This window comes from Jaculus jaculus, chromosome 2 (assembly GCF_020740685.1).
Source record: "Jaculus jaculus isolate mJacJac1 chromosome 2, mJacJac1.mat.Y.cur, whole genome shotgun sequence".
NCBI classification, from domain to species: Eukaryota; Metazoa; Chordata; class Mammalia; order Rodentia; family Dipodidae; genus Jaculus; species Jaculus jaculus.
The window spans coordinates 10,196,572-10,220,191 of NC_059103.1; the positions used below are offsets into that span (position 1 = coordinate 10,196,572).

At 49.5% G+C, this 23,620-nt stretch overlaps 1 protein-coding gene across 1 annotated transcript in view; it reads left to right on the forward strand.

Annotated features, from left to right (window-relative positions):
* Nucleotides 1-12,688, forward strand: part of Muc17 (mucin 17, cell surface associated) — a 53,635-nt gene extending 40,947 nt beyond the window's left edge. Inside the window, exons 4-12 of the mRNA XM_045142857.1 lie at nucleotides 1,538-1,659; nucleotides 2,317-2,375; nucleotides 3,060-3,211; nucleotides 5,264-5,332; nucleotides 5,450-5,609; nucleotides 6,160-6,321; nucleotides 6,511-6,608; nucleotides 10,407-10,486; nucleotides 12,647-12,688. Coding sequence (XP_044998792.1) covers nucleotides 1,538-1,659; nucleotides 2,317-2,375; nucleotides 3,060-3,211; nucleotides 5,264-5,332; nucleotides 5,450-5,609; nucleotides 6,160-6,321; nucleotides 6,511-6,608; nucleotides 10,407-10,486; nucleotides 12,647-12,688 — 944 coding nt within the window. The remainder of the gene's footprint in view (nucleotides 1-1,537; nucleotides 1,660-2,316; nucleotides 2,376-3,059; nucleotides 3,212-5,263; nucleotides 5,333-5,449; nucleotides 5,610-6,159; nucleotides 6,322-6,510; nucleotides 6,609-10,406; nucleotides 10,487-12,646) is intronic.
* Nucleotides 12,689-23,620: the final 10,932 nt, after the last annotated feature.

Below are 23,620 nucleotides of genomic sequence, written 5' to 3' on the forward strand. Positions count from 1 at the left end.
CTGTCTTGAACCAGATTGGAGAACCAACACACCAAGGTCGCCCTCTCACTTCCACAGGCACACCCTGCGGCACACTTTACCACAAAATGCACTTAAGTGGACTACAAGGCTAGGCGTGGTGGCCCACACCTGTAACCCTGAAAGGCCTAGGCAGGGGTTGGCAGATCAGGAGTTCGAGGTCAGTCTGTGCTGCATAGCAAACCCCTGTCTCCAAAGGTGGGGGGGGGAGTATAGATGGTCTCCAACTTCTCATGTTTGACTTAAAATTTTTTTCAGCTTTACCATGGGGCAAAAGTGCTGTGCATTCAGTGCAAAGCAGACTTTGAATTCTGGTGTGAGAGTGTTTTCCTGGGCTAGTGTTATGTGGAACTGTGCTTTCTCACAGTGAGCTGTAGAGCTCCCGTGCTCAGCAACATGATCATGGAATGTAGCCACTGGCCCATCGACTGCAGTGGACTGTGCTTCTGAACAAGGGTGGAGAAAATGCATCTTGTTATTTATTTTATTGATTCTAAGGATCAAACCCCGAGCCTCGTGCACACTAGGCAAGCCCTCTACTAAATACATCCCCCCCAAACCGCCCTGGCCAGATAAAACACACTTTTAGTGACTGAGGAAATGGCCCCATGGATGAAGCACTCACCACACAAAGACCCGAGTTCAGATCCCAAGTACTTATGTATTATTTATTTATTTATTGAGAGAGAGAGAGAGAGAGAGAGAGAGAGGATGAGTACACCAGGGCCTCCAGCCACTGCAAACAAACTGCAGACGCATGTACCACCTTGTGCATCTGCCTTATGTGAGTACTGGAGAATCGAACCTGGATCCTTAGGCTTTGCAGCCAAGCACCTTAACTGCTAAGCCATCTCTCCAGCCCCCAAGTACTTAGGCAAAAGCTGAGTGTGGTGGTGTGAATGAGCTTTAGGTTCTGTGTGCGAACCTGTCTCAAAGATAAGGTAGAATCAAAATAAAAGAGACACTGAGTGAGGGGGGAGGGGATGTGATGGAGAGCGGAGTTTCAAAGGGGGAAATGAGGGGGAGGGAGGGCATTACCATGGGATATGGCTTACAATCACCAAAGTTGTTAATAAAAACTAATAATTAAGCTTTTTAAGTATAAGGTAGAGAGCAAGTGGAGAAGACACCCAATGTTGGCCTCTGGTCTCCACACACATGTACACAGTCATGTGCGCCCATACACACACGAGTACACATACAGACACATGCATACCCCACACACATCACCAAATATATTTTAGATTGCGACATGTTCAGTGTATAATGGACTCAATCAGGAAGTAAAGCCATTTTAATCCCAGGGGCGCTTTCCTGTGATAAGAACAGAAAGCAATAGTGTGGAATTGCCTAAGAAAATTAAGGACCCATTGGACGCCATCTGTAAGCCTGAGAAACCCAGTAGGCTGTCTCCTTCCTGCGGAGGACACAGCATCCAGGGTGGGGCGGTTGCTGGGGGTGCAGATCTCCTTGCTAAGGGTCTCATGCACTGGGCGGTGCTTCTGTCTGTCCCCTTTAGAGCAGACAGTCTCCGCCTCTGTTGAAGTGAGTGTGACGGTCACCAGTGAGGAATACAGCAATGACCTACAGGACCGGGATTCCGAGAAATTCAAGAATTTCAGTAGAATATTCACAGAGCAGGTAGACCTGGGAAAGCCTGAGAGCGGGTGGTTCTCTCCCAGGGAGGAGTCTAGAGGGGTCAACAAAGCAGCTGGGGCTGGGCGTGGTGGCTTTTAATCCCAGCACTCAGGAGGCAGACGTAGGGTGATCGCCGAGTGTTCCAGGCCACCCTAAGACTACATAGTGAGTTAATGGTCAGCCTGGGCTACAGTGAGACCCTACCTCTAAATCCCCTCCCCCCCCAAAAAAAAGAAAGAAATAAAAAAGGAATGCAGCTGGGGCTCATTTGATATATTGGACTGTGGGTTTCTCAACTCCCCCACATTCTCAAGGTTTCCTGGGGGAAATGAAAGGATGAGGCATGCTGGGCGTGGTGGCGCACACCTTCAATCCCAGCACTCGGGAGGCAGAGGTAGGAGGGTCTCCATAAATTCGAGACCACCCTGAGACTCCATAGTGAATTACAGGTCAGCCTTGGCTTGAGTGAAACCCTACCTTGAAAACTTAAAAAAAAACAAAAAAAAAAAAAAAACAAGATGAGGCTGCAAGGTCTGCTTGGGGGTTTCTGGCCGCACAAGGTGAGGCTGGTCTCTGAGGAGGGGCTTTTCTGTTGGGTCTCAGTGTCACTAGGAGATGGGGACAGGGACTGGGGTGACACAATGGCCCCTTGCCTTTCAGATGAACAAGATTTACGCTGGTATCCCTGAATATGAGGGAGTTATCATCAGAAAGTTGAGGTAAGTATTTGGGGTTTGTCAGAAGAGAGCCTTTGTGTATGGGGGTGCTGGAGAGATGGCTTAGCGGTTAAGGCATTTGCCTGCAAAGCCAAAGGACCCCGGTTCAATTCCCCAGGACCCACATAAGCCAGATGCACAAGGGCATGCGTCTGGAGTTTGTTTGCAGTGGCTGGAGGCCCTGGTGCGCGCATTCTCTCCCTCCCTCTCTCTCACTCTGCCTCTTTCTCTCTCAAATATATATGTATGTGTATTAAGAGAGCATTTGGAGTGGGAGGAAGTCATAAGTAGGAAGGCTGTTATCACTGGGCTGCGTAGGGGAGCTATGCAGGAGCACCAAGGCTGGTGCGATGCAGTCTGAACTCCAGAAAGCTGTTATAAGCTCACAGTTACGGCGCCTGGATAATGGAGATTAAGGATGGTGTCTTTTTTTGCTGTATCCTCAAGTGGCGTTTTTTCCTGTGTGCGTATCTTAGCTGTCCCTCCGTCCAAATCTCTTCCTTTCCCTTCCTCCCTCCCTCCCTCGCCATCCTCCCTCCCGTCCTTGATCTGTATTCCAGGCTGGCCTCAAACATTCCCACTGAGAACCCTTCCCAGGTGTGCAGGTGGCAGTCTGCGTACACATGGGTGGTAAAGATGGGTGTACCAGAGAGGACCGTACATTGATGCTCATCCCTCTTCCTCCAGCCGTGGCAGCATAGTGGTGGATTATGAAGTCATCCTGAAGGCCAACTACACCCCAGGATATGAAGACACATTTCAAAATGTCAGTACCAAGTTGAAGGAAAAAATCGAGAATGCAACCCAACAGCAAATAGGCAACGTTGGCAACTGTTCAGGTAAATTACAATGGGAGAGGCGGTACCGGTGGGTTCAGGGGGGTCTCTCATCTCCCCCTTCCCACTGCATTTTGTCCTTGGGGTGAAGGAGGGGAGACTGTGAGAAACTGCGATCCAGATACCAGTCCTGGCACTTGTCAGTCATTCTGGCACCTTCCAAGACAGCCTTAGATGGATGGGAGCTGGCAAAAGCAGGTAGAGAGGTAGGGGAAGTCCTGCAGAGCTCCTGTACTGAGAGATTCAGGGCAGGCTGGCAAGCCAGAATTAACCTGAGCTATTACAGGATTTTCTTCTTTTTTATTTTTTAAATTTAATTTAATTATTTTTATTTTTATTTTTTTGTTTTTTTTATTTTATTTTATTTTTGGTTTTTCAAGGTAGGGTCTCACTCTGGTCCAGGCTGACCTGGAATTAACTCTGTAGTCTCAGGGTGGCCTTGAACTCACGGCGATCCTCCTACCTCTGCCTCCCGAGTGCTGGGATTAAAGGCGTGCGCCACCACGCCCGGCTTTTTATTTTTTTGTTTTTTTGCGGTAGGGTCCCGCTCTAGCTCAGGCTGACCTGGAATTCACTATGTAGTCTCAGGGTGGCCTCGAACTCACGGTGATCCTCCTACCTCTGCCTCCCGAGTGCTGGGATGAAAGGCGTGTACCACCATGCCTGGCTCCCCTCCCCCCTTTTTTGTTTCCTTTTAAAAAATACTATTTATTTATTTGCAAACACAAAGAGAAAGATAGAAAGGGAAGGCAGAAGAGAGAGAGAGAGAGAGAGAGAGAGAGAGAGTGGGTCACCAGGGCCTCTAGCCACTGCAAACAAACTGCAGATGCACAAATCACCTTGTGCATCGGGCTTACGTGGGTACTGGGAATCGAACCTGGGGTATCAGGCATTGCAAGCTAGCGCCTTAACCACTGAGCAATCTCCCCAGCCCTATTACAGGCTCTTGTGAAGGGAGTGATGGTGGCAGAGGGTGGGGGGACAGAATGCAAGGGGTCCCGTGACCTTTAGAAGGTGCAGAGGAGGGCTGACGAACCAGTCTCCTACTTCTGCATCCGTATTGCTTATTCTTCCGCCACTGTGAAGGATTTACCTTGGCTCACACACATCTGGGCACAGCGACATGGCTGCAGAGAGCCTTGCGCACCAGCTGCTGGTCATGCGGCATTGGTTGACCCACCACAGAAAGCTCAGGCAGTGGAGTTGCCTCAAACCCTCAAGACCCACCCCTGTATCCGCTCTCTGGGGCCCAAGTCCAAAGGGTTCCGCAACCTCCCAAAACAGCGCCACCAAGTGGAAACCACGTGTGCAGACATATGAGCCTGTCGGGGACATTTCAAAAAAAATTTTTTTTTTTAAATTTTAGGTTTTTCGTGGTAGGGTCTCTCTCTAGCCCAGGCTGACCTGGAATTCACTCTGCAGTCTCAGGGTGGCCTTGAACTCACGGCGATCCCTCTTGCCGAATGCTGGGATTAAAGGCGTGTGCCACCAGGACCAGCCTTCATTTCAATTTTTTTGGGGGGAGGGGTGGGGAGGAGAGAAAGAGAGAAGGGGCCCACCAGGGCCTCTAGCCACTGCAAACAAACTGCAGATGCACGAACCACCTTGTGTAGTGGGCTTATGTGGGTCTTGGGGAATCAAACCTGGTTCCTTTGACTTTGTAGGCAAGTGCCTTAACCGCTAAGCCATCTCTCCCGCCCTCATTTTTTTCTTTTTAATGCATAGTCTCACTTTAGCCCAGGCTGACCTGGAACTCACTCTGTAGCCCAGGGTGGCCTCATACTGCGATCCTCCTACCTCAGCCTTCTTGAGTGCTGGGATTACAGGCGTGCACCACCACGCCCAGCTGGACTTGGGTTTTCTGACCCTTAGGCTTGGAGTGAAGGCTGTACAATTTCCATTTCTTTTTCTTCCGTTCCTGGGGAATCAAGCCTGGTTCCTCGGGCTTTGTAAGGCACGTTCCTTCCCCACCGAGCCACCTCTCCAGCCCGGACCTCTCACACCTGCCTCAGCCGCCTGAAGACGCTAAGTGAGTTTTGTGTGTCTCCCTCACAGAGCTGTTGTGCTTCAACTCGACTGCCACCAAGGTGGAACCCATTTCAATCACCAGCTATGACCCTAACGGTAAGAGATGCCAAGCGGCTCTGGGGCGAGGCGGGGGGAGACGGAGGGACGGAGCACAGGGAGATCAGGCGGGGGCCTTAGCCTCGGGGTCACCGGAGCGGTCGTGTGTCCCCTCAGAGGAGTGCCGGAAGGCGGGAGGAGAGTACGCAGACTTCTTCACCGTGGAGTACAAGGACGGCAAATACAACTGTGTCTCACCTTGTAAGGCCGGCTTCAAGGCCTCCAAGAACTGCCACTACGGCACATGTGAGCTGAGGCAAAGTGGCCCCCGGTGCCTGTGAGTGTCTCCCTTTGCCCCCAGCCCGGCCCCTGTCCTTTAAGATGTCACCCAAATGATTACCTGGAGGACAAGGCCATGGTCTCTCAAAAGCATGGAGCCTTGAGGGAATGGGTTTGAAGGTGGAGGGACCTAAAAGCAAGGGTAGAGGATGGGCAGATGGAAAGACCAGCTTTGGGGGCCGCCCAGGGAAGTCTCAGGAATGAGCCAGCTATCCTAAGCCTTGGGTTACTATTGGAAGCAAACATCTAAGCCCAAAGCAGCAGGGCACGCCTTCAATCCTAGCACTGGAGAGGCAGAGGTAAGAGGGTTGCTGTGAGTTCGAGGCCAGCCTGGGACTACAGAGTGAGTTCCAGGTCAGTCTGGGCTAGAATGCGATCCTACCTCGAAAACCAAACAAACACATACCCCCTAAGGCCCACAGTTGGCATTGGGCTCATGGTAGGACCAAGCTAAGGTCCGGGGGTGGAGGGGGGTGCTTTCCCTTCTCCTTAGATACCTGTGCGCCCAGGGCTCAGCTGCCGGTTCTGTCCCCTCTGTCCCCTCTCAGCTGCCTGTCCACAGACACTCACTGGTACAGCGGGGAATCCTGTAACCGGGGCATCCAGAAGAGCCTGGTTTATGGGCTCGGGGGAGCCGGAATCGCCCTGCTGCTTGTAATCCTTGTTATCTTCCTGGTCCTCTCCATCCACTACCGGAGAGAGGTAGAAAGGTAAGTCGCTGGCTCTGTCTCCTCTTGCTTTCCTCCAATGCCTCCTTTTCCCCCAAATCCTTCCCTCCATCTCCACCCTCTCCACCCTTGAGGCGGGTTGCTGGAAACAGAGATCATAGCTCATCATCCTGTGTTCTTGTCACTGTTCTTTGACCTCAACGGGGTCTCCCCGGTGTTTCCTGTTAACAGGCAAAAGGCCAGAGTGTCTCACCTGTACAATTGGCATGAAGAGGAAGGCAGAGCAACCCCTGGAACCTTCCGCAACGTCGGCTTTGATGTTCGTGAAGGTACTGGCAATCCCTGCTGGGCTCAGAATGTCTCACGGGGATTTGGGGGTTGGGGTGGGAAACACGGGAGACCCACGAGAAAACGCTGGTGCTCAGAGCGGGAAAGGGAGCTGGGGAGGTGGCTTGGGGGTAAGAGCATTCGCTGACACACGTGAGGACACGATCCCCTACACGCATGTCAAAAGCCAACCACAGACACACATGCCTGGAAGCCCAGTGCTGAGGTGGGGTGTGAGAGTGGAGACGGTATGGGGGGATCACTGGGGCTCCCTGGTCAGCCAGCCTTACTGGAAAACAAAATCTCCAGGTTCAGTGAGAGACTCTGTGTCAGGGACGCAGAATGGAAGGACAGAGAAGGAGAAGGCCCGGTGTCTTCCCCTGACCTCTGCGTGTGTGCATACATTTGCACACACACACACGTGCACACGGCCACACATCCACACACGAAAAACATTCAGGGCACACCGGGCGTGGTGGCGCACGCCTTTAATCCCAGCACTCGGGAGGCAGAGGTAGGAGGATCGCCGTGAGTTCGAGGCCACCCTGAGACTACATAGTTAATTCCAGGTCAGCCTGAGCTAGAGTGAGACCCTACCTCGAAAAAACAAAACAAACAAACAAACAAAAAACATGCAAGGAAGTAAGTAGTCCCCATCTCCAAACCCTTGGGTATGGCATTCAGAACTTTCCTTCTACCTCTGGCTCCTGTGGCATCCTGAGAGGGCATAATGTGGGCATCACATCTGCGTCTGATTCCCCAGGACCCACATAAAGAGCTGGGCACAGCCACATACATTTGTAACCCCAGTCCTGTGTGGAGCAGAGACTGGAGAATTGCTGGGACTCATAAAAACCTCAGCTCCCCATTCAGAGAGACTCTGTCTCAAGAAATTGCCTGGTATGGTGGTACATGCCTTTAATCCCAGCACTCAGGAGGCAGAGGTAGGAGGATCGTAGAGAGTTCAAGGCCACCCTGAGCCTACAGAGTTAATTCCAGGTCAGCCAAAGTGAGACCCTACGTCAAAAAACAAAAAAAAGAAAAAAATTACGTGGATGAGCAATTGAGGAAGGATACCTGACATTCTCCTCTGACTTCATCCATGTGCACACAACGTGCGCGCGCGCGCACACACACACACACACACACACACACACACACACACACGTTGAGATTCTCTGTAAGTTCTCAAAAGCGTATTTAAATCAGACTAGATTACCCAGCCACAGAGTGAATAAATTAAATATCAAGAACAGAAATAGGTGAGATATGTCAGAAAAATGTAAGCAAAAAAAAAAAATCCTGTATCTTTGAGGAAAAGGCTTCTTAAATTTCTAAAGAACTTAGGACTCAAGTAAGAAAATCAAAATGGGGCCTGGCATGGTGGCGCACACCTTTAATCCCAGCACTCCGGAGGCAGAGGTAGGAGGATTGTCTTGAGGGGCAGACCATCCTGAGACTATACAGTGAATTCCAGATCAGCCTGGGCTAGAGTGAGCCTCTACCTGGAAAAAACACAAAAAAGAAAGAGAGAGAGAGAGAGAAGAAAAGAAAATCAAATTGGGCTGAGGAGATTGCTCAATTGTTAAGGGCACTTGCTTGTAAAGCCTACCAGCCCAGGCTCAATTCCCTAGGACCCATATAAAGCCAGAAAGCTTGGGGTTGGACTCATTTGGGCTCTCTGCTATTCCTTCCATGATTTTTGTTTTTCTGTTTTTGTTTTTTCAAGGTAGGGTTTCACTCTAGCCCAGTGTTGCCGTCAGGTTCACATAGCTGGTAGAAATCACCCAACCAAGAGCAGCTTGTGAGAAAAAGAGGTTTATTTGGGCTTACGGGCTCAAGGGGAAGCTCCACGATGGCAGAGGAAAACGATAGCATGAGCAGAGGGTGGACATCACCCCCTGGCCAACATCAGGTGGACACAGCAACAGGAGAGTGCGCCAAACACTGGCAAGGGGAAACTGGCTATAACACCCATAAGCCCGCCCCCAACAATACACTGCCTCCAGGAGGCGTTAATTCCCAAATCTCTATCAGCTGGGAACCTAGCATTCAGAACACCTAAGTTTATGAGGGACACCTGAATCAAACCACCACATTCTGCCCCTGGTCCCCATAAACTGATAACCATACATGACATAAAATGCAATGCATTCATCCAACTTTAAAAGTCCCCATAGTTTTTACCAAGTCCAATGATGTTCATACTTCCCCATAGTCCAAGATCTTCTAACTGAGCCATAATATCAAAAAGTCCCCCCCCCAAACTCATAATGGCACAGAAATAACATTCACGCTGCAAAAGATGGCATTGGACATAGCAAAGAAACATTCATCCAATACAAGATTTAAACAGGGCAAACATCAAACTCTGTAACTCCAAGTCCAACAACTAGCCAATGACAAATCTCCAAGTCCACTAATTCTAACCAGCAACAAGTCTCTGGAGTTTCAATTCCACCCCTCAGCTAGGCTACTCACAGTCCTGGAAAACTTCATCAGGGCCGGCAGCTTTCCTTGGCAGCCATCTCATGGTCCCGGCATCTCCACTGGGTCTTCACTGTAACCCACGGTTCATCCTCATGGCCCCATGGGGTCTCCATGCAGGCATCCAGCAAACCTGCTTCACACTCCCCATGGCCATTTCCAAATCACAAGACCATGTTGCAAACTCAATGACCTTCTCTATCCTTCATTTCTTATACTCCACTAACCAGGTAGGGTGCCAATTTATTAATCCAGGAGGGAATAAGGCAGACTTTGAAGAACAGGACACTCCTTGAGCACTCAGGCCCCTTCAAAAGAGTCTACATTCTTCCTGTTGCCCAGTGCAGGTCAGCTGACCCAATCTCAAAGGTTGTAATCTATCAATTGCAGCTAAATGGGCAAAAGTTCACCCAAAGATTTTTCTTTCTGTGCCATATCCCTCTGCTCATACCAGTTCATTTCTATGCAAAGCAATTCTGCACAAGTTCTCAGGACACAGGCAAAACAGAAAGCTTCTCACATAAACTGCTAGCCCAGTCCAGGTAAAGCTTTTTCTCACCCTCATAATCCAAACTCACAGTTCGTAGTTTTTACTGCATTCAGACCTTTCACAGAATAGTCCATCAAGCTGTACTTACAGCACTGCAAGGCATCTCTTAGGCCAAGGTTTCAAATCCTTTCACATTCCTCTTGAAAATCAGCTCCAAAAGGCCAAAGCCACATAGTCAGGTGTCTAGCAGCAACCCCACTCCTCAGTACCACTTTACTGTTGCAGTCAGGTTCACATTGCTGGTAGAAATCACCCAACCAAGAGCAGCTTCTGGGAAAAAGAGGTTTATTTTGGCTTACAGGCTTGAGGGGGAAGCTGCACGATGGCAGGGGAAAACGATGGCATGAGCAGAGGGTGGACATCACCCCCTGGCCAACATAAGGTGGACAGTAGCAACAGGAGTTGTGCCAAACACTGGCAAGGGGACACTGGCTATAATGCCCATAAGCCTGCCCCCAACAATACACTCCCTCCAGGAGGAATTAATTGCCAAATCTCCATCAGCTGGGAACCTAACATTCAGAAGACCTAAGTTTATGAAGGACACCTGACTCAAACCACCACACCCAGGCTATCCTGGAAATTAGCCTTGAAGTCACAGCAATCCTCCTACCTCTGCCTCGCAAGTGCTGGGATTAAAGACGTGCGCCACCACACCCGGCTACTTTCCATGGTTTTCACGGGAGTGGGATGGGCCTCCGCTGTACTGGTGAGGCTGGAGAGATTGACAAAGCTTCCCTTCCTCACCACCTGTTCTCTTTAGAACGAGAGGACTACGTCCACCTGGGTTCTGTGTACAGCAACTTCCAGCCCTCCCTGAGGCACATAGACCCTGAGAGAAAGGTAAGAAGGGCCCGGATGTGTTACTCACCTCCTGCTCCCCTCCGTCTTCCATCCTCCTCCTGCATGGTAGGACTTTTGGGCAAGCACAGCCACGTTAATGGGCTTTGGGTTCAGGCAGTGGTCACTGGACTGCGCTGGGGGAAATGGGCATACCTCAGGAGGACAAGAGTCAAAGGAGAGGGGGCAGGTGGAAACTTCCTTCTATGAACTCATAAGGGTCTGCTGCTTCTTTCTGCACTTTAAATATTTTATTATTTGTTTGTTTGTGAGAAAGAGGCAGAGAGAGAGAGAGAGAGAGAGAGAGAGAGAGAGAGAATGGGCACGCCCGGGCCTCCAGTCATTGCAAATGAACTCCAGATGGATGTGCCACCTTGTGCATCTGGCTTTATGAGGGTACTGGGGAATCGAACCTAGGTCCTTTGGCCTTACAAGCAAGCACCTTAACCGCTAAGCCATCTCTCCAGCCCCTGTTTCTACACTTTAGGTATGCCCTTGATACCCAACTTATTTAGTGACTTCAATTTTCTGTGTGTGTGTGTGTGTGTGTGTGTGTGTGCGCGCGCGCATGTGCATGCATACACCTGAACACGCATGTGCGGAGACCAGAGGTGGATGTTGGTGTCCACCTCCATTGCTCTTCCACTTGTCTCCCAGGCAGGGCCTCTCACTGAGCCTGGAGCTCACAGTACTTCAGCCAGACTGGCTGCCATGAGTCCCAGTGACCCTCCTGTCTCCCCCTACCCCACCCCACCCAGTAAGCACTGGGGTTATAGTCATGTGTAGCCATGCCTGGCTTTTTCTTTTGTAGGTGAGTGCTGGGGATCTAAACTCGGGTTTTCATGTTTGTATAAAAAGCTTTCTTTTTTTGTTTGTTTGGTTTTTGTTGTTGTTTTTCCAGGTAGGCTGACCTGGAATTCATTATGTAGTCTCCTACCTCTGCCTCCCGAGTACTGGGATTAAAGGTGTATGCCACCACACCCAGCTTGTATAGCAAGTTTTCTTACCCACTGAGTCATCTCCCCAGCACTAATTTTTTTTTTAATTGTTGTTTTTGTCTCAAGGTAGTGTCTTGTTCTAGCCCAGGATAACCTGGAATTCACTATGTAGTCTTAGGCTGTCCTCAAACTCACAGCGATCCTTCTACCTGAGCCTCCTGAGCGCTGGGATTAAAAGTGTGTACCCATACACTCAGCTCCTGGTGTATTTTGAAACAGAGTCTCACTATTTAACCCAGGCTGGCCTCAAGCTAGTGATCCTCCTGCTTCAGCCTCCCAAGTACTGGGGTTACAGTGCGCAATACCAAGTTCTTAAAATTGTTGACATCAGAGTTCCTTGCTGGGGTTGTAGCTCAGTTGGTAAAGGGCTTGGCTAGCCTGCATGAAGCCCTAGGTTTCATCCTCAACACAGCATAACCAGACATAGTGGTAGACACCTAAAACCCCAGCACTTGAGAGGTGAAGGCAGGAGGATCAGGAGTTCAAGGTCAGCCTATGTAGTTTGAGGCTAACCTGGGCTACACAAGATTCTGTCTTAAAAAAAAAAAAGAAGGGGGGTAGAGAGATGGCTTAGCAGTTAAGGTGCTTGTCAGCAAAGCCAAAAGACCTAGGTTCAATTCCCCAGTACCCACATAAAGCCAGATGCACAAGGTGATGCATGCGTCTGGAGTTTGTTTGCAGTGGCTGGACGCCTGGTGTGTCCATTGTTTCTCTCTCTCTATATCTACTTCTGTCTGTCTCACCTCAAATGAATAAATAAAATATTTTCAAAATAAAAAAACAAAAGAAGGGATTGAAGAGATGGATTAATGGTTAAAGGCCCTTTCTTGCAAAGCCTAATGGCCCGGGCTTGATTCCCCAGAACTCACGTAAAGCCAGATGCACAGTGATGCATGCATCTGGGGTTGGTTTGCAGTGGCTGGAGGCCCTGGTACCCCTGTTCTCTCTCTGCTTGTCTGTCTGTCTCTGCTTGTAAATAAATAAATAAATAAAAATTTTTTAAAAAGAAAGAAAGAGTCTTGTGGCAAATATGCCCTAGACAGGCTGACTACAAACCTATTTGGCTGGTAAGGGAGATATGATTGGACTCCAGCAAGTTCCAGCTGAAAGTCTCCCTAAGCCAGCACGGACCTTGACCTAACCCTCCCCCATTCTCTCTTTTCAGATCCAAATTCAGAGACCCCAAGTGGTCATGACAGCGTTGTAAATCTTGACACAGAGACAGACTCACATGGACTGTGGACTTAGGGGTGTTAGGAGAAGCCAGCTGGGCCAAGCTTGATGGAACATTTCCCTATGGAGAGCTCTCCCTAGAGACTTGCTGAGAAAGAAGACGCATGCTCCCCACGGAAGAAGAGACAGCATGCTGGGGGTGCGTGCAGAAACACGCTGGAAACTCCAATGGGCGTGTCATGATGTTAGGCGAGGTCCTGGGAGGCTTCCGTCAGAGGTGCTGCCAACCGACGGTCAGCACCGAGGACAGCACCCCGCTGGCCGCTTTGTGGCCATCGATGATCGCTTCCACACGAGACTGCATTTCACCGTCTGACAACAGTTGCACCCCATCTTCATGGAAAGTCTCCATTTTTAACCATACTATTTATCTTTGTAATGTTATGCTTATCTAAGGTTATTAAAGTTCTTATTTTTGTGGGTTCTGATTTGTTTTTCCTGAGGAAGTATGATCATAAATGTTTGTAAGTACTAAAAACAACCAGAGCAACTTTGTTACAATTTTCATGGGTTCCAGACATTTGTTTCTTCAGTCACTGCATCCTACAGCCTTCTGGGTCACATATGCCAAACCCTCACTCCTCTTCCCTCCAGCACTGAGGTCCTGAGGGGTCTGGGTGTCAAGACAATGAGAAGAAAATCTGTACCCCAAAAGGGTACCATCTCTGACCATCACCTGCTGGTCCCACTCAACACGAGGCAGGAAGAGAGCCAAGTTCCTTACTTGATCTTGCAAAGCTCGTGTTTGCGGCTGGAGAGATAGCTCCGTGGTTAAGGCGCTTGCCTGCAAAGCCTGATGACCCAAGTTTGATTCCTCAGTACCCATGTAAAGCCAGATGCACAGTGGTACATGCATCTGGAGTTCATTTGCAGTGGTTAGAGACCCTGGTGCTCTCTGTCTCTCTCACATGGTGGCACACTTTAATCCCAGCACTCGGGAGGCTGAGGTAGGAGGATCAATCACTGTCAGTTCAAGGCCAGCCTAAGACTAATTCCAGGTCAGCCTGGGTTAGAGCAAGACCCCACCTCCAAAAAAAAAAACAAAACAAAAAGAGACTTGCGTTTTCTTTTTATCTCTCTTTTTCTCTCTCTCTTGCACACATGCATGTGTGTGGTTATGCACATGTGTGTGCAGTTGCAAATCCAAGGGGAGTTGAGAGGAAGACATCAAATGTCCTCTCTTGATCTTCTGCCTTAGTTCCCTGATGTAGAGTCTCTCACTGAACCTGGAGCCCCCCATTTTTCAGTTAGGCTGGCTGACCAGTGAGCCCCAGTGGTCTTTCCAACCCCCCTTCACTTTGCTGGGGTTATAGGCATTTTTTTTTTTGTCTTTTGTTTGTTCCAGGCTGACCTAGAACTCATTCTAGTCCAGGATGGCCTCTTGAGCGCTTGTATTAAAGTTGTGTGTCACCCACCAGCTCTGCTCACACCTGGATATTTAAGCGGGTGCTGGGGATTGAACTCAGGTCTGAACACTTGCATAACAAGTGCTCCTACATGTGGAACCATCTCCCCGGGCTCATGTTTCTTTCCAAAGTTGAAAAAGACAGAAGCCTTAGGTTCTATTTCCATCTTTTTCTCATTAGCTCTGTGGGTTAAGTTTAGCGGGGAAAAAAAAAAAAATCATGCGACCATTTAGATTCAGACTGACTTTCCACTAGAACTAGTTTGTTTTTTTTAAAAAAATATTTTTTTACTTATTTGAGAGAGAGAATGGGCACACCAGGACCTACAGCCGCTGCAAATGAACTCCAGACGCATGCGCCCCCTTGTGTGCACGTGTGACATTGCATGCTTGCATAACCGTCTGGCTTTTGGGGGACCTGGAGAATTGAACATGAGTCCTTAGGCTTTGCAGGCAAGCTCCTTAACCACTAAGTCATCTCTCCAGCCCTAAAAAAAAAAAAAAAAAAAAAAAGGTTCTTTTTTTAAAATTTATTTGCAAGCAGAGAGAGAGAGAAGAGAAACAGAAAGAATGGGCATACCAGGGCCTTCAGCCTCTGCAAATGAACTCTGGATGCATGCACCACTTTGTGCATCTGGCTTTATGTGGGTCCCAGGGAACAGAACTTGGGGCGTTAGACTTTCTTGGAAAACGCCTTAGCCACTAAGCCAACTCTCCAGTCCACTAGGTAGTTTTTTAAATCCCCTTTGTTGACATCCTTCTTAACATTTTGGGGATGATTTATTTTGCTTCTGGACACGCGGAATGTAGGATGAATTTGTTCTAGAAGGAAGGCCTTCCTCTTCCAGCCATTTGGCTTAGGAGACAATCTAAGACAGAGCCTGGACTCTGCTGCCCTCTGGTGGGCATTCTGAGCATATGCAGGTACCGGTCAGCTTGTCAATTTATTCCCATGAAAAATCTACTGTAGTTTACACGTGGCTCAGTCTCCTACTTACCACCCCAATCCTCAGTCCATACAACTGGGTTGAATCCAGATGTTTTCATTTTAAGACCTGCTTCATATGGGCCTGGCCCTCCATCCGAGGCCATGTGAGGGGGACGTGCTATTCTTGTTCTTTTCTTTCTTTTTGGACAGGGTCTCATGCAACTCAGTCTGGTCTCAAACTCACTATGTAGCCAAGGATGCCCTTGAACTCCCGACCCTCCTGCTTCCACCTTCCAAATGCTGGGGTTACAGGTGTGAACAACCACACTTAATTTATTTATGCACTGCTGGGAATGGAACCCAAGATCTCCTGCATGCTAGGCAAGTACTCCACCAACTTAGCCACATCTTCAGCCCAGGAGGGAGACGTTTAACAGGGCTGGAGATACGGCTCCGCAGTTAAGGTGCTTTTCCACAAAGCCTAACTACCCAGGTTCTATTCCCTAGTACCCACCTGAAGACAGATGCACAAAGTGGTACATACATCTGGAGTTTGTCTGCACTGGCTGGAGGTGTGTCAGTCACACGTCCCTTTATTCACTGCAACATCCTCCTGTTTTCTCCCTTCTGCAAGCAGAGAGAGAGAGAGAGAGAGAGAGAGAGAGAATGAGTATGCCACAGCCTCCAGCCACTGCAGATGAACTCTAGATGTATGTGCCGCTTTGTGCACCTGGCTTTATGTGGGAACTGAGGAATCGAACCTGGGCCGTTCGGCTTTGTAGTCAAGCACCTTAACTGCTGAGCCATCTCCCGCAGTCCCCTTCACCACCTTATTTTTATAAGACATGGAGACATGGTCTCTCACTGTACCTAGACTTCACTGATTTGGCTAGGCTAGCTAGCCACCAAGCCCACGAGATCCTCCTGTCTCTACCTCCCCAGTGCAGTGTTTGTGCAGAAAGTACTTTGTCTGCCAAGCTAGTTCCCACCCCCACCACCCAACACACACACCTTTTCTTCCAGACCTGGGGATGGAGCCCGGGGTCTCGTGCATGCCAGACAAGGGCTCTGCTAACTGAAGTCCCCAGCGCCCCTCTCTGGAGTTCCTTCTCCCCACTCCTCCAGCATCCACAGAAGCACAGAGGGCTGGGCCAGGGCTTAGACAAAAGGAAGACACCATCACTTTGCAGACACAGGAAAAGTAAAAAATAAAATTTTTTTTAAAAAAATGGTGGGGGCTGGAGAGATGACTTAGTGGTTTACTCACTTGCTTGAGAAGCCTAAGGACCCATATTCAACCAACCAGGTCCCACGTAAGCCAGACGCACAAGGTGACGCAAGTGCACAAGGTCGTACGTGCACGCAAGGTGGTGCAGGCATCTGCAGTTCAGTTACGGTGGCTGAAGGCCCTGGTGCACAAAGTCTCCCTCTCTCTCTCTCTCTCTCTCTCTCTCTCTCTCTCTCTCTCTCTCTCTCTGTGTGTGTGTGTGTGTGTCTCACACACTCTTGCTCTCTTGCATTGCATTAAAAAAAAGTCTGCTGGGCTTGCCTCAAAAAAAAAAAAAAGAAAAGAAAGAAAAAAGAGAGGGCTGGAGAGATACCTGTGAAGCCTAAGGACCCTGGTTCGAGGCTCGATTCCCCGGAACCCACGAAAGCCAGATGCACAGGGGGCACATGCATCTGCAGTTCATTTGCAGTGGTTGGAGGCCCTGGCATGCCCATTCTGTATCCGCCTCTTTCTGTCTGTCTGTCTGTTGCTCTCAAATAAATAAATAAAAATAAATAAAACAAAAGAAAAAGAAAAAAGAGAGATGGTGGGAAGCAGACACACCAAGGTACAAAGAGGAGAGTCTAATAGGGACTTAAAAGGCACAGAGAGCTGGGCGTGGTGGTGCATGCCTTTAATCCCAGCACGCGGGAGGAAGAGGTAGGAGGATCGCCATGAGTTCGAAGCCAGCCTGAGAGACTACACAGTGAATTCCAGGTCAGCCTAAGTTAGATTGAAACCCTACCTTGAAAAACAAAAACAAAAACAAAAGAAATTAAGAAATTTAGTCAACCTGAACATCTAAACTCCCAACATCAGAGTTTACATGAGGTAGGAGGATCACCATGAGTTCAAAGCCAGACTGCGCTACAGAGTGAGTTTTGGATCAACTGGGCTAGAGTAAGATCTTACCCCAAAACAAAACAAAACCAAAAAAGAAAGAAATAAAGAAATAGAGGATGTTAGGAGCTTACTTGTGAACGCCTGCCCCTTACAATGCTCTTGTTGCCCAGATCCGAGGGTCGATTCTTAGCCACCCCCTTGGGCTCAGCCCGTTGCATGCAGGGCTCTGCAGGCCTTCTCCACGGCCTGCCCTTCACCTCCTTCCCCCTCTCATCCCCAGCCCACCGCTCTTCTCCCATGATGCCACTGGCCTATGGAAGCAGGGATGCCCCCACTCTCTTGCTAAAGCAAATTTCACACCCTCAAGGTTTTCAAGGTCCCTGGAATTGGGTGAACATCTTTCCCTCCACCCTGCCACATGGACAGCCAAACGCCCTCAGCATCTCCCCTGTCACCTTCCCACATCCTCTGCTTGAGACCCCAACTCAGTTCTGCCTCCTCCAGGAAGCCCTCTGAGATGCGACCCTTCCCAAATCACTCTCACCTATGGCTCCTTCCATTCGCCACGCCCCTTCCACAGTTGAGGATGGAATTTTTCCTCCCTTCTGTGGCCCACAACACCTCACACAGATCCTTGTGGATGGCAGACACAGAGATTTGGGCTTGTTAAAGCTTTAATTGAATCAAAACATCTCCGCACAGTTCTCTGCTTCCCTCTCAGGGCCAGACCTCCCCCTGGCCTGGAAGGGATCAAGCCGAAAGGAACAACAGTCAAACAGAGCTTGTTTCCCCATCCCAGGGGACCTGGGATTTGAGAACCCTGCTTCTCTTTCTTTGGGTCTTTTTGGGTCACACTCCATTACCAAAGACCCTGGGGGTGGAGGGGGGAGGGGGGAGCATGGGAGAAGTAGAAAATGAAGCTGCCAGGCCTAGGATTGTTTCCTGATGCGCAAAGGACAACTAATGCCACTTGTGTACCCGGCGCGCGTGCAGACGCAGGGGATTATCTTCGAATTCATCAGGTCTCTGACAACCATTTCTAATGCAGTGTTTCAGGCACGGGGGCGCTGGGGCGGGGTGGGGGGGAGACATGACCAATAGCGTTTTGTTGCTGATGGTGGTGTGGCTTTATGGATGGCATTTAAATGACGCCCCTCATGCCGGGAGGGTCTGATTCGTCCACGAGGATGCTGGAGCGGCTGGGGGAGGGGTGGCGTTGGCAACTCCGGAAGCCGAGCTGTCTGACAAGAGGCTCACAGGGGAGCCGAGCCTCGGAGGAAATTTACTGCATCAGCCCCGGAGCCAAGGAAAAGTGGAATTGAACTTGGGCGATAATCAGTCTGATTAGCTCGCTGCCTCCTGGAGGGAGCCAAGGGGTGGGAGGCCGAGCCAGGGAGGGGGGGGGGGGTGCGGGGAGGCCAGGCCAGCCAGGGTGGAGGAGGTGGACGTCCCAGAGCTGGGGTTCGCTGAGGTCAAGAGCGATCAGAGGGCTGGGGATGATGGTGCACCCCAGTAACCTCAGCGCTAAGGCAGGAGGATGGCTGCAAGTTTGAGGCTAGCCTTGGCTACATAGCGAGTTGCAAGCTAGCCAGGGCTACAGAGAAACAGCCTTCTTTCAAACTCCATCTCCCTCCCTCCCAACCCCCCACTTAAAAACAAAAACAAAAACCAGCAACTGGGGCTGTTTGTATGGATTGGGGAAATCAGAGAAAATAAGTCCAAAAAACAGGGAGTGAGACTGGGTTCAGAGAAGTGACCAAACTACTCAGCAGTCCGAGCACACACAGGCAAAGGCACAAAGGGCAGGGAAGCCGGGTGCCAGGACACCAACTGCGGGCAGAGCTGCGGCGCCTGCAGCACGGGCCTCCAAGTGCCCACTTTCCAGGCACATGGGGGCCTGATGAAAGGCCTGGAGGCCAAGGAGCACTCTGTCATCCTTGCTACTTGGGAGGCCCAGGCAAGAGGACCAAAAGTTCCAGGCCTTCCTGGGCTACAGAGGGAGTTCAAGGTTATCCTTGGCCACTTAGTGAGATCTTTTCTCTAAAAAAAAAACAAACAAACCTAAACCGGTAGTGGTGGTGCACGCCTTTAATCCCAGCATTTAGGAGGTACAGGTAGGAGGATCGCAGTGAGTTCGAGGCCACCCTGAGACTCCGTAGTGAATTCCAGGTCAGCCTGGGCTAGAGTGAAACCCTACCTTGAAAAACTAAACAAACAAAAAAAGAAAGAGCCGGGTGTGGTGGCGCACACCTTTAATCCCAGCACTCGGGAGGCAGAGGTAGGAGGATCGCTGTGAGTTCAAGGCCACCCTGAGACTACAGAGTTAATTCCAAATCAGCCTGGACCAGAGTGAGACCCTACCTCGAAAAACAAAAACAAAAAAAAGAAAGAAAAAATATACCTATATCTTACTTTATACTTTAAAAATATTTTTCTCTCTTTCTTTTCTTTCTTTCTTTTTTTTTTGGGGGGGGGGTTTCAAGGTAGGGTTTCACCCTAGCTCAGGCTGACCTGGAATTCATTATGTAGTCTCAGGGTGGCCTCCAACTCACTGCAATCCTCCTACCTCTGGCTCCCGAGTGCTGGGACTAAAGGCGTGCGCCACCACGCTTGACTTATATTTTTATTTCTTTGAGAGAGAGAATGGGCACACCAGGGCCTCTGGCTACTGCAAATGAACTCCAGATTCATGGACCAGTTTGTGCATCTGGCTTACATGAGCACTAGGGAATCAAACCTGGGTCCTTAGGCTTCGAGGCAAGCGCCTCAACCACTAAGCCATCTCTCCAGCCCTATATATATATATATATATATATATATATATATATTTTTTTTTTTTTTTACATGTATTCTAATACTCTCTGTTGTAGTTACCTTCTCATTGCTAGGACAGTGCCCAACCAAAAGCAGCTGATGGGAGGAAAATTTGTTTCTAATAGTTTTTTTAAAAAATATATTATTTATTCATTTGAGAGCGACAGACAGAGAGAGTAAGAGAAAGAATGGGCACGCCAGGCCCTGCAGCCATTGCAAATGAACTCCAGATGCATGAGCCCCTGCCCCCTTGTGCATCTGGCTAACATGGGTCCTGGGGAATCGAGCCTTGAACCAGGGTCCTTAGGCTTCACAGGCAAGTGCTTAACCACTAAGCCATCTCTCCACCCTCTAGTAGTTTTTTTAAAAAATGTTTCGCCAGTAAGTTAAAAAGGAGACCTAAAGGGAAGAGAAAGGAAGGGAGGAGGATACTTAATAGGTTGATATTGTATATATGTAAGTACACTGATTGTAATGGGGAGGTAATATGATGGAGAATGGAATTTCAAAGGGGAAAGTGTGGGGGTGGGGAGGGAGGGAATTACCATGGGATATTTTTTTATAATCATGGAAAATGTTAATAAAAATTTAAAAATTAAGAAAAAAAAACGTTTTATTGAAGCCGGGCGTGGTAATCCCAACACTTGGGAGGCAGAGGTAAGAGGATCACCGAGAGTTTGAGGCCACCCTGAGACTATATAGTGAATTCCAGGTCAGCCTGGACTAGAGCAAGACCCTACCTCAAAGAAACAAATAATTGATTTATTTATTTGAGAGAGGGGTGATGCAGATAGAGAATGTGTACACCAGGGTCTCCAGCCACTGCAAACGAACTCCAGATGCATATACCACCTTGTGCATCTGGCTTATGCGGTACCGGGGGAATTGAACTTGGGTCCTTAGGCTTTGCAGGCAAGCATCTTAACTGCCAACCCATCTCTCCAGCCCTGTAATAGTTTTATTTATTTATTTGCAAGGGGAGAGAGAGATGAAGGGAAAGAAAGAAGGAAAGAAAGAAAGAGAATGAGAGTGAGCATTTCAGGGCCTCTTGCTGTTACAAAGAAACTCCAGACACAAGCTCCACTTTGTGCATCTGGCTTTACACGGGCACTGGGGAATAGAACCCAGGCCGTTAGGCTTTGCAAGCAAGTGCCTTAACCACTGAGCCATCTCTCCGGCCCAGAAATTTTTACTTTGTCTTTCAGCCTCAAGGAGAAGCTCCATGATGGCAGGGGAAGGCTGACATGAGCAGAGGCTGGACATCGCCTCTGCCACAGCAGGTGGAAAACAACAGCAGGAGAGTGAGCTGAACTCTGGCAAGGGGGGAGCTGGCTATAACACCCCTAAACTAGGATATGTTCATTACTAACATAACTGTATTAATTACTTTGTTTCCTTTTTATTCATTCTGGGACACCCCCCCCCCCAGTACATGGGATAACGTCACCCACATTCAGAGTAGGTCTTCCCACCAAGGAGAACCCTCTGGAAACTCCTTCATGTGTCTCCTAGGTGATTCTAAATCCTGTCACTTGACAACCCAAATGAGTTACCACCAGAGCCATTAACACGATCATTCATGACTGCAATGTGAGGCTGGCTTTTGGCTTGTAACCTGAGACCCTTGTGGGAACAGCAGTTGGAGGAGGAAGTGGAATCTTTGGGGAAGACTTCCAGCATAAAGGGAGCTAGAGGGTGGAGCTGTGGGTCTGGCAGCCTAGAAAGACCTCTGATGACCTGCAGAAGCAACCCACGGGCTGACAGCTCACTTTTGGCTTAAACATTGTCCCTATCTCAACCCAGCTCCCTTGGGTTGTTGAATATGGAGGGGTCAAAGGGGGGGGGGTTCTTGCATGACTTGCTTGTTTGTTTGTTTGTTTTGAGGCAGGGTCTCACTCTCTAGCCCTGGTTGGCTCAAGCTCACTAATGTAATCCAGGATGGTCTCAAACTCACAGGCATCCTCCTGCCTCAGCCTCTTTAATGCTGGGATTAGAAGCATGAGCCTTTCAAAGCCTTGTCTTGGAATCTTTATTTTTTTTTAAGTTATTATTTATTTACTTGACAGAGAAAGAGGGAGAGAGAGAATGGGCCCACCAGGACCTCCAGCCACTGCAAACAACTCCAGACACCTGCGCCCCTTGTGCATCTGGCTAACGTGGGCCCTGGGGAATCGAACCAGGGGCCTTTGGCTTTGCAGGCAAACGCCTTAGCCGCTAAGCCGTCCCTCCAGCCCATAGGAATCTTTAAAAAAGTATTTTTATTTGTTTAATAGAGCGAGTGAGCGAGCGAGAGAGAATATGGGCACATCAGAGTCTCTTGCCATTGCACACAAACTCCAGATGCATGGGCCACTTTGTGCAGCTGGCTTTACGTGGGTACTGGAGAATAGAACCCGGATCAGCCCAGGCCTGCAGGGTTTTGCAAGCAGGCGCCTTTAACCGTGAACCATCTTCCCAAGCCCCGCACTCTTTTAAGAGCCATCTGGGGTGGAGGCACGGCGCTGGAGAGAGTGGCCGCGCAGGGGCCTCCACGATTGTGGAGAGTGACATCCCATCAGGAAGGACCCAATCGGCTAAGGAGGAAAAGACAGGAAGGCAACAGTTACCGCGGCAACGTCATGGTTTGCTGGAGGAAAGGCTGCCATTCACGGAGAAGAGGCAGAGATGGGGACCCTTTGAGGTTTAGAAAGGAGGCGGGGTGGTTTTTATGGAGGATGGGGTACGGGTCATTCCTCAGAGTGGGGGGTCAGCTTTGGCAGGGAGTACGGCGCCCTCTAGTGGGCGACGGTGGCAAAGACAGCTCTGAAGCTGATGGGATTCTAGGCGGGCAGATGTGTCTGTCGTGGAATTGGGCAGTTGGCAGACAGAGAGAAGTCAAGGGGTAGAGGAGAGCTGTCAGAGGACAGCTTCGTCCCGGGGGAGATGAATTTTGGTGTCGTTGTTCCTTTGCTTTGGGGGTGTGTGCGTGTTCACGTGGGCGTGCACTTGTGGGCATGTGTGTATGGAGGCCAGAGGACAATCCCCATTGCTATTCTCACAAGCGCTGATACCCCTCAGTCGATCGGGGTGTCTCGTTGACCTAGAGCTCACCAAGCAGGTTAGCTGATGGGCCAGGGAGCCCCAGAGATCTTCCTGTCTCCGCCTCCCCAGCACTGGGATTGCAAGTGTGTGCCCTCTGGTCGGGGCTTTTTTACGTGGGTTCTGAGGACTGAATCCAAAATCTTCATGTTTACAAGGGAAGTACTTTCCAACTGAGCTATCTCCACAAAGCTGCTTTTTTTTTTTTTTTTTTCCTGGTTACTTATTTGAGGGGGTTAAGGAGAGAGAATCAGGCAGGGAGAGAGAGAGAGAGAATGGGTGCACCAGGGCCTCCAGCCGCTACAAACTCCAGACACATGTGCCCCCTTGTACATCTGGCTTATGTGGGTTCTTGGGAGTCAAACATGGGTCCTTGAAAGTGCCTTAACTGCTAAGCCATCTCTCCAGCCCTGTATTTGTGTGTGTGTGTGTGTGTGTGTGTGTGTGTGTGTTTCGAGGCAAGCCCAACAGAGTGGCCCTTTTCTTCTTCTTTTTTTTAATGCGAGAGAGAGAGATTGAGAGTTGATATGCCAGGGCCTCAGCCACTACACTAGAACTCCACATGTGTGCA